Raw genomic sequence first — 16,748 nt, forward strand, 5'->3', positions numbered from 1 at the left:
GCTGGGGACCTCCGCGGTGATGTCAGGTATCGGCAGTGGTGCCAGCTCGGCCCCCTGCGCCCGGCAGCTCCCCCGGGGGCTCTGCGGGGGCCTGCGGGCAGGAGCGCTGGAGACGGAAGGGTGTGGGCGGGGGGTGCACAGAAGCGTGTCGGGACTGCGGTTTCTATCAGCATCCCAGCAGTCTTGGATCCGCAGCACCCGCCTGTGTCCGGCTGGTTGCTTTACTGTGCAGCCCTTCCTTATTCTGCTACAAACGTGTTTAAGGCTCTTCATGTTGTTTTACAGCTCTACTTTTTGTAATTCATAATAGCAATTCCAGTGTTCCTTGCCTTGTATTGCAGTTTCATTTCTAAGAAGTAATTACAGTGCTGCCCTCAATGGGATCAGGAGCACAGGAGGCGTCAGAAATAATGTGAGCGTTACCTCGTCTTATCTCGTTCCATTGTTTTGTTTCACAAAGCTTTGTACCGATATCTCTGTGATGTATCAGATACAGATTATAATTGAAGCACATGCGTGAAATCCATTCCAAGCAGAGATTGCTGCATTATTCCCTCTCATGGCTCTGTTGAAGTTAGTGGCAAGACTCCCGCTGGTTTAAGTGAGATTTCACTACAGAGTTCTCAAACGCTAGGAAGCAGATAAATCATATTCATGACACACCATAAATTTTATGTAGCATGTCCTGAGTTCTAGATCATCCCTGGCTGAAGGCAAGGAGCAGGACTGGAGCCTGGGGCTAAGCGTAGCGTGTTTCGTGTAGTGCCACCCCTAAGTTTGACATTGTTGCGTAACAAATGCAAAAGCTGACACTTAAACTTGGCACTTGCTGTTACTGCTGTTAGAAAGAAAAGCCTCAGTTAAGGTGCAGGACTGCTGTCTCTCAGAATTCAGCACTAGATTTTGTTTTAATCTGTGCAGTGATCATGAGAGGATCACTTCACCTACTTTGAGGGGACTGGGTGGTATTTTGGGACTCTGTAGACCCCTGCTCTTTTCTGCCTCTCTGCTGAACGTCTGGCGATTTCAACAGCATGCGTGGGCTTTCTGAGATCTCCGAATTCTCTAGCGCTGAACCTGATGGTCTTTCAGCAGAAGGCACGCTGTGATTCCAGATTTACTGACTTCACGGGGTTGCTCGTCATGTAAGTCTCACTCTTGCAGCTACACCTACACAACTCCTTCAGGGGTCAAGGGCTACTGTGCGCTTGCCGCGCCTGGGTGTTGCCCTTGTAAACTCGTGTGGCGATGTGAAAGTAGCTGCTTCTGAGTGGCATCTCAGTAGCAACTGGGGTCATTCTTTGTCAGTTGTCAGCGCTGCCTCAAGCTTAGTGTTGAAAGACGGGAAGCCGCATGCGTAATATTGGCTTTTGCATGGGGCAGGCCTTGTTGAGCAAGCTGTGAAGCTGCAACGTACGCTGTTGAGATGAGATACATCCTGTGCGTGTTCTGATTAGGGAAGGGGTGAAGAAAGCAGAGCCTGCTGCAGTGACCAGGAAATGTGGAGTTACACAAACCCAGCTCTGAATGCCAGCCTGCAGAGATTTCCTGAGAGCACGGCATCAAGGTGGCCTTCAGACAGACACACATGCCAGCGCAGGTGGCATCTTTGCCTCCACCTTGAGAAAGGAGTTCTCAAGAGCTGGAGTGACAGGGCTGGAGGCTGTTGGGGAAGCCTTGCTGCTCCTATGGGACTCGTGTGAGCACTCAGGAGGGAGCAGAATAGTGCTTTGCACGCAGGGGCAACCTGCCCCAGCTGCTGTCGTGCCAGAGGAACATGTTTCACTGTGCAAGCAGCAGGAATGACAAGAGAGTAGCAGCCCCTCTAAAGTGACTTGGGCAGGAGAGGCCACATTGCACAGACCCCAGGAAGGGAGCACATTCCCAGAGCACGAGGGCTTTTGCCAGGACTCGTATTCCTTCTAGGACTGGGCTAGCTTTAATAGAAACTGAGATGTGAGGGAAGGGTCAGCAGTTTATCCTAAACCACTCAGCTCAGAGTGAGAAGAAAGTGTGTGAGCATTTCTCCCCCCCTCGTGGCCACAAGATAGGCCATAGCTACTCCTAGATGTGCCAGACCAAGCCCAGGGCACCCAGAGCCCCAGGGTGTGTGTCCCCTCCTCCCCAGGCAGGAGGAAGGGAGGCTGTTAGGTATATGCAAATGATCAGGTGGGCCCCAGCCTGGAGTTGCCCTCCCCGATTCAGGGGCATGAACTCACCTGCCCTTTTTACCTCCTTTCCAGCAAAGCCTCTAGGTTATCACTGAAAGGCCACAGCAGGTGACACAGAGGAACAGGAGGGGACCAGACACAGATCAGATGGGGAAAGAGTGACCACACTGCCCACCCAGGTGGGTGGGAAAGGGCACAGCCAGCCCCAACTAACACTTGGGCACAGACAGGTCTGGTCTTAATGGATTCCCACACTGATGCACCCTATGCCTCAGGCCACTAGCACCAGTCAGCAGCTTATAAAGCCCAGCCTAAATTAGAGGCTAGGGAACCCCTTTAGGGTCACAGGGAAGTAATGCAAAAGGCAACACAAGGACAGCTCCAGCAGTCAACTTAAATGCTTTTATTGACAATGTCTCTGAACAATAATAAGCAAACAATGCTTAAGTTTCATCCAAATTCACTTTCCACATGTCAAAAAAGACCTCAAGGTAGAAAAAAATAAAATAAAAATATAAATATCTGAGAATCCATCTTAATAAATAAATTAAAAACACAATAAAAACGTTTTCATGGAAAACTTATGTCAGAACATTCAGACCACCTCAACAATGCATGATCAGTAAAGGTACAATGAACATCAATGTAGAACTACAGTACATGGATATAGCTATTTATCTACCTACTAGAAAATAAAATAGAGTCTCTTTCCCCCCACGTAAGATGGGTCATCGCTAAGTCATCAGAACACGATATTGCCAGGAACACAGTAGTTATTGTTAATCAGCTGCACTAGATACGAGTTGGAGATACCCAGCACCAAGTTAAATTCCAATCATTTAAAACCAAGAGATTAATTAGTTAATGCTAGTGATACTAAGGAGGGGAGGGAGTCACCTACCCAGCCATGTGGGACATGCTACAGACTACCAGCTCTCATGGATGGGCCATTGGGGACGAGACAAACTCCATGCGATTTGCTACATCTCTGGAAGAGGTACGAGGCCTCGGTGCAGGGTGCTCGGCCAGGCCCCGGGGCACCAGGCCAGACGGGTGGGGTGGCGGCAGCGGGGCCCTCCCCAGGCCCGGGGAGCCCCATGGGGCACAGCGGGCGAGTCCGTGGGGGTGCGCGGGCAGGGGAGGGGGCCCGGCAAGTCAGTCAGTACTGGAGCCCCCTCACAAGGCCAGGAGGGTGGGGGAGCTGAGGGAGTCGGACGAGGGCTCGTTGCTGCTGCTGCCCTTCCGGTGCGCGGCAGCGCAGCTGGGGAAGGCGTCCGCCTCGGGGTAGGTAAAGACGAAGGTGGAGGTGTAGGTGCTGGGGCACGGGGTGCAGGTCACCACAGGGGTGCAGAGGGGCTCCAGCTCACCGCTGGTCCCGGCGCCCAGCGACTCCCAGTCCGACGCGTAGAAGGAGGAGGCCCCAGGCAGGTCCATGTCGGGCACGGAGCGGGACGCCTCCCGCGGCCCCGTGGAGAAAAGCAGCTCGTCGAAGGGCTCGGCCTTCAGCTCCAGCCCGCCGCCGCCGGTCTCCTTGGGCGGCACGGCCGGCGGCGCCTCAGCCATCAGCGGCAGAGCGAAGGCAGCCTCCTCGGCCACCGGAGGGCTGGGGGTGCCCAGGTCCAGCGCGGTGGCAGCCGCCAGCTCCTCGGAGAAGCGCAGCTCCTCGGGCATCTTGCAGGCGGGCCGGTGGGCCGCCAGGATGAACTCCAGCTTCTCCTTCTCCTTCAGCAGGTTAGCGATCTCCGCCTGCAGCGCGGACTTCTCCTCCTCCAGCTGGTCGGTCTCCTGCAGAAAGAGCGAGTGCGGGGCTGTCAGCCAGGGCCGGCATCACCCCCGGCTGAAGTCCCCCTCCTCTCGCCACCCCGTCCCCGGGTACCACCCCACCCCGCCTCTCGGGCGGCACTTACCGCCTGCAGCGTGTCGGTGAGCTCCCGCCGCCGGTTGCGGCACTTGGCCGCTGCCATCTTGTTCCTTTCCCGGCGGATCCTTCTCTTCTCTTCCTCCTCCGGGGACAGCTGCGGGCAGAAAGAGGCTGCTCAGTCCCACCGCCAGCCCGGTGCCCCCCGGCTGGGGCAGCCCGCCGGCCGCACCCCCCCATTCCCCCCCCCCCCCCCCAGTAACCCCGGTCCCCGCTCACCTGCTCGACTTTGCCCCTGCGACCGATGCTCTGCCCGCGGCCGCCCGCCGCCTTCAGCACTGCGGGGCGGGAGTAGGCGGCGGGGGCGGGCGCCGACACGCCGTAGGGGTGCCCGCGGCTCTGGGAGGGGGCCACCGAGGAGATGAGGGTGGGCTGCACCAGCCACTGCAGGTCGGGGCTGGTGGAGATAGCGGTCACCGTGGGCACGAAGCTGGCGCTGGAGACGGCCAGGTCGGTGCAGAAGTCCTGCGGGACAGAGGAAAGGGGGGGCTGCCGTCAGCGGGGCGCCCGGACCGCTCCCCGCCGCCCCCGGGGCCGCGCCGGCCGCGGCGCCGCGCTGCCAGCGCCGGCTCCACACGAGAGCGGCCTGTTATAAATATCTCTGACGTCCGCGCTGACGCAGACGCTGCTCCGGAGTCTCCTCAATGAACTCGCGTTTTATCAATGAAGCCGCTTTACACACCCGCCGCAGAGCGCGGCCCGGGCCACGGCTCCCCCCGCCCGCCCCACCGCGGCACCAGGGCCGCTCCCCCCGCCCAGCCCCCAGCCCGGGGTCAGCCCGCCGCAGCCTGCCCTCCTCCGCGGGCACCCGTGCCGTGCCCCGCGCCGCCCGCTCCCGTCCCGCCGTCCCGTCCCGTCCCCTCCCGGGCGCTCTCGCCCCGCGGCGAGGGCGCAGCCGGCGTGCCCGGCGCCTCACCTGCGGGTTGACGGGGGAGCCCATGCTGGAGAAGGAGTCCGCCGGGGAGGGGTAGTAGGTGAGGCTGTCCCCGGCTGGGGAAGCGCTGCTGCAGCGGGAGGAGGGCGCCTCATACTCTCCGGCGAAGCCCTGGTACATCATGTCGGCTCGGTGCGCGCAAGCCGGCGGTGCGGGGCGATGCGGTGGTAGCGGAGCGCCCTTGGGAGGAGGCGAGGAGGGGGCCGGCTGCGTGCGTCCCTGTGTCCGGTCCGCGCCGCACGTCTCTCCGCTCCGCCGCCGGGGCTGCCTCAGCTGCTGGAGTACCGCGCCGTGCCTCTATTTTATATCCTCCCGCCGACGTCACTGGGGCCGCACCACCCGCGCCCGCGGGGGGGCCGCCCGCCCCGCGCCCGCCCCGCGCCGCCCCCGGCACCGCCCCGCGCGCCGCCTGCCACCGCCCCCCGCGGAAGACAGTCGTGACGAGGGGCGGGAGGCGGCCGCCGCGGCGGGGGGAACCCTGCGGGCGGCGCGGGGGAGGGCGGCGGCGGGGTTCCCCCCCCCGCGTGGAGTGGTACGGCCGGGCTCGGGAACCCACTGACGCAGATATCCTTATATGGGATACATCCTGTGCGAGGGGGCGTGACTGACGGGAAGCGCTCCAGGCTGCAGCCAAGTGCGGCGGGCGGCGCGCGGGACGGGACGGGACGCGACGCGACGCGGTGCCCCCCCCTCCCCCCCCCCCCCCCCCGCCCGGCGAGACCCCGCCGAGGGCCCCGGCGCACCAGCGTTGCCCCCACGGGCGCCGCCCCGCTCCCGCCGCGGAGCGCGGGGCTCCAAGGGAGGCGGCGGAGCAGGGCCGGGGGCCGGGCCCCGCAGCGGGCCGGCCGGGCCGGGCAAAACGTCGTCCCCGGCCCAGAGCAGCGGCGTCTGCCCGTGGCTGGGCACGGCGACCCGGCGGGCCCTACGTGCGGAAAGCCCGAGCTCCCCCCTTCCCTGCAGCGAGGGACGCGCTGTGTGGCTCTGTTTACTTGTCTGTTGTATACGCAGAGTAATAGTCGAGAGCGAGGGTAACGGCACCGGGCGCTGGGGAGCCCTGCCAGGGAAGCCTGGGGGGCCGCAGCCCCCCCGGAAGGTTGGGAGAGCTTGGGAGCAGCGCCCGGGGGTGCTGGGACACCCGCCAAGGGCACGGGCAGGGGGCCACCGGGAAACCACCGGCGAGGAGCGAGGGGTGAGGCTCGTCCTTTCCTCCAGTTTGGGTTTTGTTTTGATCCTTGTTGCAGCGAAGCCCGGAGACACCCACCCACGACGGGGATGTCAGGCAGCCCTGGCTCAGGTCAGGCTAAGCTGGGAGCCAGACCGCAGACTCGCCTTGCACGGGAGCCAAGAGATCGCGGCTATAGATAGTAACAGGGAAGCTGCAGCAGCGAGCGTGTTTACAGCAACAAACAGAGCCTGCAGCGCAGTCTCCAAGCAGGAGCGTCACCCAGCCAGGCTGGGATCCTGCTGGCAGCCTCTCTCGCTGTTTGAGCTCATGGGCTAAATGCAGCGCCTGATGCTGCTGCTGTTGCTGTTGCTGTGCGAGCAACCTCCGTTCTTAGAGATCTGGGCCACGGGGGCGGGAGAACTGGGCCAGCTGCTATTTCTGAGCTGCCCGTCAGAGCGGAGGGGACAGCCAAGGACTGCCGCAGCTCACGGCCCGCACCGCTGCCTGGGAAAGGACCCGCGGGGGCCAGCGCTGCCTCTCGCCAGCTCAGCGCCGGCCGGTGGGCTAGCCCCTCTCAGCCACACAGGTCCCCGTGCTGCCGCGGGCTCCTCGCCCTGGCCAGCATTGCCCCCATGTCGCCTGCCGAAGGAGTGGCAGCAGCCCCAGGGTGCAGGCAAGGAGGTCCCCCCTCAGCATTGCCCGGAGCAGGGACTTGCCATGAAATTAGCAAAGCCACGACCCTGCCGTCCCTGCCAGCGGCTGAGCGGCGGGCCAGACCTCTGCAGCTACTTCCCCAGCAGGGCCTGGGTTGACACACTGGTTCCCAGCACGGGTGAGAGCCCCCAACACAAGTCCCAGACATTTGCCAGGAACATTTCAGAAAATCCCTGCTTAGCCCTGCTACCGTCTATAAACCTCCACAGGGTTCCTCTAGCCAAACTGCCCACCCCGAAAAAAGTCTCTGGAAATCAGGGAGGGGGACTTGCTTCACCAAAGCCCAAAATATTTTTGTGGTACCCATGCAAACTGTCTGTTGCCATCTCTGCTGGAGACTGAGAGTGCTCTGTTTGTACCAAACGGAAAGTGCACGGAGGCTGCACATTTCTAACACGTGGAGGCAAGGAAACAGAGAAAGCGAAAACACATGACGTGGGTTTGTTGTTTGCTCCAAATGTGGGGTGCACACGGTTTTACCGCAGCGCGTGTGAGAAAAAAAAAGAGGAAGAGAGCACTACCACAGGGACAAAACAGAGTCAGAGCACGAACCCTCCTGCCCGGGTGACGGGGTTGCCCTCACGAGCGTGCCACAACAGCCTGATGATGTCTCCTCACCCCCCTTGCCATCTGGGAACGGGTAGAAGCGTTTGGCCCTTCCAAAATAGCACAATCTGAGGAACAGACCACGAGTCCATCAAGCACTACAACATTATTGTACCTGTACAACCAGGGCCAGCAGGGTTTTGCCGGGCTTTGGCAGTGCTCGGCTGGGCCTCAGCTGTAGGGATGCACCACCACAGGGACTGGGATTCTCCCCAGCTCAGGGGTAGGGGTCCCCCATCCCAGCATGACCCTTTCCCCCGGCTCCAGACAAGCCCACAGCATTGCTGGGCCCTGTGCTGGTGAGGAAGAGGTGGCTGCTGACCACCACCAGCAGGAATATGGCTATTCCCAGATGCCTGGCCAGACAGAAGAGGCCATTTCCACTGCACTGCTTGGGCATCGCAATGGAGCTGGCAGGGCAGAAGGAAAGCACCCATCCTATGAGGATCTTGTCCTGGGTACCAATGGGACCCCTCCACCTGCCTGGCCCCCACTTTTCCTCCTCCCAAGCAAGGAGGTGGGAAAGCTTACAGCTCCCAGCCTTACAAGGGAGCAGCGAGCTCCCCAGCCCCAGAACTTAGCCCTGCTTTCACACCCCTCCTTCAGCTGAGCTTGTGACTGAGCCGGGGCTTGGAAAACCACAGCAGAGAAGCACCTGAAGTATGTGCGCCGGTGCAACACGCACAGCCAAAACCCACTTTGGGGGCAGGAGATGACTGTGCCTAAATTTGGCCACTCACCAGGGGAAAGTTCATGCCAACAACGTGGCCCTTTGGCAGCCACGTGACAGCCCCGACCCATCCTCTGTCAGCAGTGTGGTTCCATGTTCCCTCTTCCAGGCACACACTGTGACGGACGTCTGCCTCCAGCTACCCAGGGGCTGCTGGGGTGGGTGGGAAGGAGACCTGAGGGCCAGAGTCCAGCAGCAGGGCTGGCACACAGGGGACACCGCTGCGGGCACCAAAAAATAGCTCCTTGCTTTAAAGTACCCCTCTGCACTGAGAAGCCATCACTGCCTGGCCAAGCGCCCTGCCCATATCATCAGAGGATCCACGCAACAGCCTGAAAACCCGTTGCAGTACAGGCTTTGTGGGCAGGCTCCAGGGGTATTAGTGCAATTCCCCTTGCACACACCTGCACACCCGCCGTTCCTGGTGTCTCCCACCGCATGCACTCCCAGCACGGCACAGGGGACCCCCTCCAGCCACCTGGCCCCAGGGAGGCTCATGGAGCGAGGCAGGGGCTGCAGGGCTCAAGAGCGAATGGGATGGAAAAGCATGAAAGGGGGCTGAAAAACCAACGGTGGGGGCCTGCCCTCTCTCTTGATGTGCACATGGAGCAGCGGGTGGAGGAAGGGCCCTTAGAACGTTAGCTGGGGGGCCTGAGCTCCCCCCAAGACACACTGCAGCTATTGCCCTCCCACCTAGCCTGGGAGCCTCCAGGAGGGCAGGGTTCCCACCTCTGCTGGTCTTTAAAATGCGGCGCATACGCAAAGCAAATATAAATAGTAATTAATAATCACAGCAGCTGGGTGTGTGACAGGGACATCCTAAAGAATAAACACTGCGAGCGGAGACATCCCGGCATCTCGTGGTCGTGCAGCCACATGCCATGGGCTGCCAATCACTGCGGATGGCGCCGCCGAGCCCTCCCACCCGTTCTCATCACTGCCTGCTGCTTTCACCTCCACCACGGTGGGTGCTAGCTCGCCACACACGGCTGGAACTTGCTCCACACGCTGACAAAACCGCCCGACACTCCAAAAAGTGGCTTCGCCCATTGCGGCGCCTCCTCCGCACCCCATTGCCCTGGGGCTGGGCTGGCAGCCATCACCCCACGAGCGAGGGTTCATAACCCAGAGCAATTCAAGCGCAAAGTCCTGCTGGCACCATCCCTTCGTGTGCCACGGCAGTGTGACAGAGCTGGAGCACTGCAGCCAAGCTGGCTTCTTATCTCCCTGATGGCTCCAGCACCGTAGGCCTGTCCCAGGGTGTGGTGCATGCTCACGGTTATAATCCCAGGGCACCTACCATCCGGGAGAGGAAAACACCTGGAACAAAATGACCCGCACATTTGTGGAACCGCTCACTATTTAGAAGTGAAATCCCAGAAACGAAAGGCAATAAGCTCACGCTCCGTGAGAGGCAGCACATTCAAACTCAGTGGCAGACAGGCTGATGCAGGACTTTCTTGATAATCAAAGAAGACCCAAATGAGGCAAGCACAGCTGCACTTTCCTTGGTGGAACCCCGCAAGAAGCCTGCAATAACACCCCACGCAACTGAGAGAAAGCTCGGGCTTCTCATTGCACCCAAGAACTTTCTGGAGGTGGCGGCTGGACGGTCCTGTTGCACAAGCTGCCTCTTCCCCATGGGGCTGGGCAGCCACAGGGATGCTTATGCCGTGGGCTGGGGTCTGGGTAAAGGGTCTGGAGTCTGAGTAGAGGGGTCCCTGCTCCTCCATTGGTGTGGTGGCCCTTGAAGAAAATGGGTCAAGGGTAGCAAAAGAGGAAGTGCTGAGATGAAGGAGGAAAAGGCCGCTGTGCTTAGCTAAGGAGATTTTGTTGTGGGCGGAGAACAAAGCAGCTGAAGTGAAGGGAAGGGACAGGATGTTGAAGCTTGTTTGGCTGAGGACAGAAAGAAACCCTTTAATTGTTGTGACTGGGGAGTGCTCTGGGGAATGGCTCAAGGGGACTTAGGACAAACAAAGGATCACAAAGCTGAAGATAGCCTGGGAGGGAGGGGGATAGCCTGAGGCTTTGCCACTGCCTGGAGAAACATCCCTGCTTCACTGGAGGTAGTCCCCAGATCACCCTCCTTCCGTGCCATTCAGTGTCAGAGACCAGCACACTGGGCAGGCTGCCCCAGAGGACAGCTGTCAACACCAGCAAGGTCTCTTTTTTTGAGTCCTTGTCTCTCATAGTGATGGAGCTGTTGCAGGGACTCAGCCCACCCTGGCCCAGGGGGCGTCACATTCAGTCGCTGCTACTGCAAGGAATGGCAAGATTTGAAAGCAAGGTGTTTGCTTCCTGCTCTGGCTAGGCTGTACCTCAGGCTGGACACAAGGCAGAGCCCAAGGAAGCTGTCGGCTCTCTGGAAAGACGCTGCCACTGCAGGAACAGAGACCCCATGAATGCAGCGAGAGTGAATAGATGACAAGGCATGGCTACGCAGAGAGCTGGCCTTCTCTGCCCTAGAAACAAACATTGGGAATACCCCAGGAAACTGAGGTTCCTCAGAGGATATTTAAGAAATGCAATAAATATAAAATTCAATATTATTAAATGGTCTGGGGTTAACCATGCCATGAATATACATACATGTAAATAGCATGGAGCGTGCCCAGCCCAGCTCCAAGGCTTTGATCCTCCCCAAGGACCCAGGTCTGCCAAGCAATTTGGTTTGGCTGGGGGGGAACTGCTGGGGGGGTGGACAAACATCTTTTGTGTTAACTCATTGCTAAGTATCTGTGGAACTGCAACAAGAGCTAAGCATATGCTTGTGCAGAGAGACCTGGGAGGAGTATGAGATCTCCAGATCATCTGGGGTGCTCTACTCTATCTCTGCATGGTGAACAGGGTCTGGAGGGAAGTCTCTGTTGCTCTCACTGCTACCAGCCCGCAGCTCATTCCAAGTTGAGTAAAGCATTTGCCATTATCCAGGCCCACACCAGCATCTGAAGAGATCGGTCATTTCCTTCCCCGTCGAGGTCAGATGGAAAACATGTAGACAATAAATGGGCCAGAGTACAGGCCTGGAAACTCAAGCATCTGCCCTCACAGAAGAGACACAGCAATCCACTTTGAGACTGAGTTTGACTGGTGATTGCACACAGAGGGCCTGTCCTCTGTACTCCCCTCCCAGCTGGGACAGGTTAACTTGCTTTCTCCCTGCTTGCTTTAGGATCTCAACAGAGCTCAGCGGGCTGCAAAACTGGCACCTCTCACCTGCCTGAGACACCCCAAAACTGTGCTGGCCTCCTAGGCACCAAGTGAGCCAGAGCGGGTGTGTCAGGCACCGGCATGGAGAAAAGGCGCCCTGTGCTCCAGCACAAAGCCCCAGTCAGCCGGCCTGGAGAGCTGCCCACCTTCGGCTCCTGTCATCAGGGATCCCCTCCTGCCTTCCCCAGGCAAACCCTGTGTCTCCCGGGGGGCTGGAGGCAGCCTGGGGAGAGCGGCCCAGCCCGAGTGAGGATGCGCAGGACGGAGCTGCGCGTTTGGGCTCAGGTAACTGAAACGACATGCCAGGCACAGGGCCGAGGGGGTGATGCTCGGCCACACACAGCACACGTTGCCCTTTGGGGCCTGTCGCCTCCCTCCTGCCCAGCGGCCGGGACCCCTCTGGGCTGCCCGGGACCCCTCTGGCCCACCCACACTAGCCCCTTGAGTTTTGAGGTGCCTGCTGGGGCCAGTGTCCTAGCCAGGCCTCCCACACCCCTCGCCCCGGCGGCCTGTGCCGTGGGGCCTGGCGCACCCCGTGCCCGCGGCCCGCTCCCCGCCTCGCACCGGCCGCCCCGGGGGCGGGCCGGGCCCACGCCCGCGGCCCCGCGCCCGCCGCGCGGAGCGGGAGGGGGCGGTGCCGCGCGGACCCCGCCCCGCCGCCTCTCCCGACCAATCCCGGCGCTGTTGCTGGGGCCGGGCCGACCGCCTGACGTTGCCCGGGAGACGGCGGAACGTTGAAAACACACAAACCTGTTGACGTCGGTGCGTGGTTTCCGTAGAAACGCGCCGGCAACGTCATCGCCCTCCCCCTCCCTCCCTCTCTCCTCTGCCCGCCGGAGCTCGCGGGCGACGCAGGCGGCGGCGTCAGCCACGACGGGAGGGGTGGAGCCCCGTCGCCATGGCAGCGGCGGAGGGTGGGGCTCGGTCGCCAGGCAGCGGGAGCGGCTGTTGTTTGTTTGGGAGGCGGCGGCGGCGGCAGCGGCGGCCGAGGTCGGACGGGAGCCCGCGGCGGCTCCGGCTGCGGCCCGGGCCCTCCCACCTCGGGCGTCCTGCCTACGCGGCTGCCGGCGCCCGGCCCGGCCCCGCTGGTGGGGCAGCCCTGCCCAGCCTGCCCCTCCGCCGCTGTCCCCCCTGCCCGCCGGGCCCGGGGAGCACCTCAGCCCGGGTGTGCGACCGCGGGGGAGCAGAGATCCCTTCAGCCGGCAGACCCAGCCGGAGCGGCCGCCCCTCGGGCCGCTGGTGGCTGCTGGGCACCTCTGCCTGGCAGGTTGGGTAACCCGAGGAGGTAAACGGACCCGGGGTTAAAAGTAATCCCGGCTGAAAAGGAGCATTTATTTTTAACCTGGGTCAGCTGGGCGGCCCGCTGCATGGGGGAGTCTGACCGCGGTGGAGGAAGAGGCTGGGGCTGGGGCAGGCTGGGAGGGACGGATGCGTGGATGGATGGACGGACGGATGGCTGCAGAGGCTGCGCTGCAGTTACTGCTCTGAGAGGAGCAGGCATGAGCTCTCTCCTTGCTTGGGCGCAGGCTGAGCACCCATAGCGCACGTGCTGCAGGTCCGCTGTGATCATCATCTGGGGCGCTGAGCGGGGCCCATGGGTGAAGTGCGTGCCCAGCAAACCTCAGAAATGCGGCCTCGAAACAAAAAGAAACTGAAAAGTGAATGACAAATGTCTCCATGTGTTCTGGTCCATCTCTTGAAAAGTGGATGGGTCCATCCCCTCCTCTCCCAGCAGCATGCTTTGCAAAGCCTGCTCTGCCAAAACCACCTGGCAGTCTGCCCGGTGCCAACACATGCTCCCGCCACGGATGGCAGTGGTGCCCGGCGGAGGCTAGACAGACCAAATGCTCCTCCCTGTGTGCCAGGGTGGCATGGGCTACTCCAGACGGCCCCGCTCCCAGCTCCCTGCCTCCTCCCCGGCAGCTGGCCTTTGGGTGTGCTTCACTTGTCTTTCCCTCTGACATCAGCTTCCTCCCCTACAGCACAAGGCGGCCAAAGCCCTCCTAGGTGAAACACCCGGTGAGGAGAGCTGCCTGGCTGGTGCGGGGGAGCCACCCACCAGCATTTCCCCCCACACCAGGGCCAGGCCGAGGGGCTCCCCTGAAACCCCAAACGCTCTTTTCATGTCGGGGGTTACACAAGTGCCATGGGTAGATTGGAGAGGAGGGAACCTCGGGGCCACCCCGGCCTCGGCGTCGGTGCCTGCAGGGTGGGAACTCCCAGCGCCTGTTCCTGCCGCCGCCATCTGCTGAGGCCAGCAAACTGGAAACCAGCTGCTTGCCCAACCCTCGCCAGCAGCCAGACTGTTGTCATTGCTGTTTGCTTTACATCAGTTCTGTTTGGTTTGGCAGGCTGAGGGCAGCAGGTTCAATCCGGGTAGTTTTACGAGGGCTGGTTCCTGTCCCACACCCCACGTCGGTGAACACCGCGTACGTTGAGGATACCCTCGCCCCGCAGCCCCAGGGCAGGAAAGGGTGCGGCTGAAATTAGTGTTTGCCTCTCAAGGGCAAGCCTGAAGTGCTGGCGTTTGGGAAGGTGATCACTGGGTGTGAGAAAAGGCCTTCTGCATGGTCACAGCAGCTCCCTGCATGCCATGGGTGCCTGGTCACCTGCACCTGGGACCTGCCAGCCGTGTGGGAAAGTGCGGGTAGGTGGCCAAAGGCAGGGATCACGCCTGGGGTCTGGCCAGGTGCAATGCAGAGCGTGTCCAAAGTCACCTGCCAGGGTGACTGAGGCCAGCCGGAGGGACGTCCCACCTGGATGGACGCATACCCTCCCACAGCCCTTGCCCCAGGCAGCGCCTGCTGTTGAAACCCAGCGTGCTGGGGGTGCTCCATGTCCATCTGAGATGCACCTTGTCCAGGCAGCCGATACCTGTGGGTTCTCCTCCACGTTTCACATTGGAGATGGAAAGTAAAGACACCACTAGTTACTCCAGCTGCTCCCCTTTTTCCAGGACAGGCCGGCTGCCCTCTGGCCCCTTCCCATCCTACGGCGCAGGCAACAGGGCTGCCAGCACAGGCACTCCCAGCTCCTGGACTGCAGGGAGCCGCAGAGGTCAATCAGCCCAGTGTCCTCCTGCCTCATCTTGGTGAACTGGGCAGCACTAGTGCCCCATCCTGCCAGTCAGTGACCCCACCGGGGCTGGGGTGCCCCCCCCCCATTTGCCACAGGACCTCACCTGTGGGGAAGGAGCAGCCGGGGCAGAGGATGGAGTTCAATGTGAGGCAACAGTTCAAGTCACCTCTGCCCAGCCCTGCCCCGGCTGCTCCTTCCCAAACCCGCCCTGCCCTGCGGCGCACAGGCCCAGCTGAGTGGTGACGTGGGGCAAAAGCAAGCGACTGGAGATTTGGTGGGGGGAGGGGGCAGCCATGCAGCCCTGTGTCACTCCTGGTCCCTTCCTGCCTGAGCCCTGCTTCTCTTTCCTTGTGCTGGCCATAGGGACACACAGCCATGTGGCAAGCCAGTTCAGAGAACTGACTTGACTGGAAAGGGAGCATATTATTCCGGCAGGTTGGAGGTCAGCTCGGGCTGCTTGCTGCTCAGGCTTGCCACGGGCTGAGCTGCTGCCAGGGTCCCCTTCCCACCGGGGGACCCCATTCCTGCTTCTTGCCAGGTCCCGCTCTCGGCCATGGGGTGAGAAGCCACCATCTTGCGCTACCCCAGCAGAAAACCCTTTGCTGCCTTTTGTCAATCAGTCTCCTGCTGGTTTAGCAAGGTGAAATGGCTGGGAGCAAAGTCAGGAGTCAGCAACCGGTGCAGGGAGAACGCTGGGTCCCATGCCAGGAGGAGTGGGAAAAGCCAGCCTATGGCAGCTTGGCTCGGACTGCTGCGGACCTGCAACCTGGGCAGCTGGGCACTCGCCTGTACTGGTGTGATGAAGGGTGCGGTGCCAGCAGCTGCCCAACTCCCTCTAAATCAGCAGATCCAAATCGAGGAGGAACAGCCGGCACCTCCCGAGCTGAGCCAGGGTGCACGGCGCTGCTCTGGAGCCTTGCGGTGAACTGCACTGGCAGACAATTAACTCCTGGAAAACAAAAGATGACGGCTTTTCTGTCAGATCAACTCCAGGGTCTGGTTTGTGGAGCAGCTGTATTATAGTGTTACACTGGCACAGTAGAGAGGATGTGAGCAAGTGCTGAGGAGTTGGGATTGCTTAGACTGCTTTGAACAGCCCTGACACCAAAAAAGTGTAACCATGGCCACACAGGTGACCCTGAGCTAATAGGACTGTGGTTATCTGCAGAGCCTTTGTGAGTCGAAGACTGGGACAAGTCTTTACTGACTTGCATCACTAGGACAGGCTTTGATAAGTGCTGGAGTTAAGCTCTAGCAGGAGGGCTTGGGGGGGGGGGGGGCGGGTGGGTGTCACCTATTCTTTTACACAATATTTGAATGTATTTGCACTTCCCTGTAGAACTGAGGAGGTGGCTGGCTGCTCTCCCATTCCAGTTTATCCTAAGTCCATAACATTTTCACTCCCTGGAGCATTTTAGTTTCTTTGTTCATTTCTTGGTTGCTCTGGTGCCAGTTCTGGTGGTTTTAGTGGCCTCTGCACCCCGGGCAGCATTCACAGTGAGGTGCATCCACAGCAGCATCGCAGGGGGCTGTGTAATAGCATCACTCCTCTCCTGTCCCTTTACTGCCAACGCGCGCTGCCTGGCCAGCACTACAAGGGTTTACAGGGCTGCTGTGCTTTCCACACAAATCCTCTCCCTCCACACAGCCTGAATCCATCCCCATAATCTTCAGGATGCTCCCCTCTTATCCCAGGCTGGGCTACGCTCATCCTCTCGGCGCTGACTGTCCTCTCCCTCCCCAGCAAGCAGGATCACTCTGGAGTGAGCTGCTCGCTGCAATCGTGACTGTTGTGAAACAGTTTAACTTCCTACGGGAGCGGCAGCTCTCGCCTGTCAGCCTGCGCCTGGCGCCCACAACGCCTCCAGCCCTCGCAGCCCTGCTTCCTTCTCCCTGACGTGCGCACATGCACGCTCCTGCACGCACACCCCGTCCCTCCTCCGGCATGCCTTCTGCGCCCCACGGCTTCCCAGGGGCCTGCCCTGGGGAGTGCGCTGGCAAAGGGGGTGCGGTGGCATGCTGGGGGGCCCAGCGCCAATGGGGGGTGCATGAGGAAGACGGATACAGGTCCTGCCAGGAGGACCACGAGGAGGTCGCTCCACCACCCCCGCCAGCAGCTCCTTGGGTGGGTGGGTGGCGGTTGTACGTGGACCTCAGCCCCCCTGCCCAGCGGGTTATCCCGCACCCAGCGGTGCTTCCTCGGGTGCGGCCGGGCGGCAGAC

The 16,748-nt window shown here is 60.8% G+C and overlaps 1 protein-coding gene across 1 annotated transcript; it reads right to left on the minus strand.

Annotated features, from left to right (window-relative positions):
• Positions 1-3,321: 3,321 nt before the first annotated feature.
• FOS (Fos proto-oncogene, AP-1 transcription factor subunit) lies at positions 3,322-5,156 on the minus strand. Its single transcript, XM_086462779.1, has 4 exons — positions 5,006-5,156; positions 4,309-4,554; positions 4,079-4,186; positions 3,322-3,956 (listed from the first exon to the last, which is right to left on the minus strand). The coding sequence occupies exons 1-4, from the start codon at positions 5,144-5,146 to the stop codon at positions 3,348-3,350; spliced, it is 1,104 nt and encodes a 367-aa protein (XP_086318905.1). The 5' UTR covers positions 5,147-5,156; the 3' UTR covers positions 3,322-3,347.
• Positions 5,157-16,748: the final 11,592 nt, after the last annotated feature.

The sequence above is a fragment of the Leptosomus discolor genome, chromosome 3 (assembly GCF_034619465.1).
Source record: "Leptosomus discolor isolate bLepDis1 chromosome 3, bLepDis1.hap2, whole genome shotgun sequence".
Classification (NCBI taxonomy): Eukaryota; Metazoa; Chordata; class Aves; order Leptosomiformes; family Leptosomidae; genus Leptosomus; species Leptosomus discolor.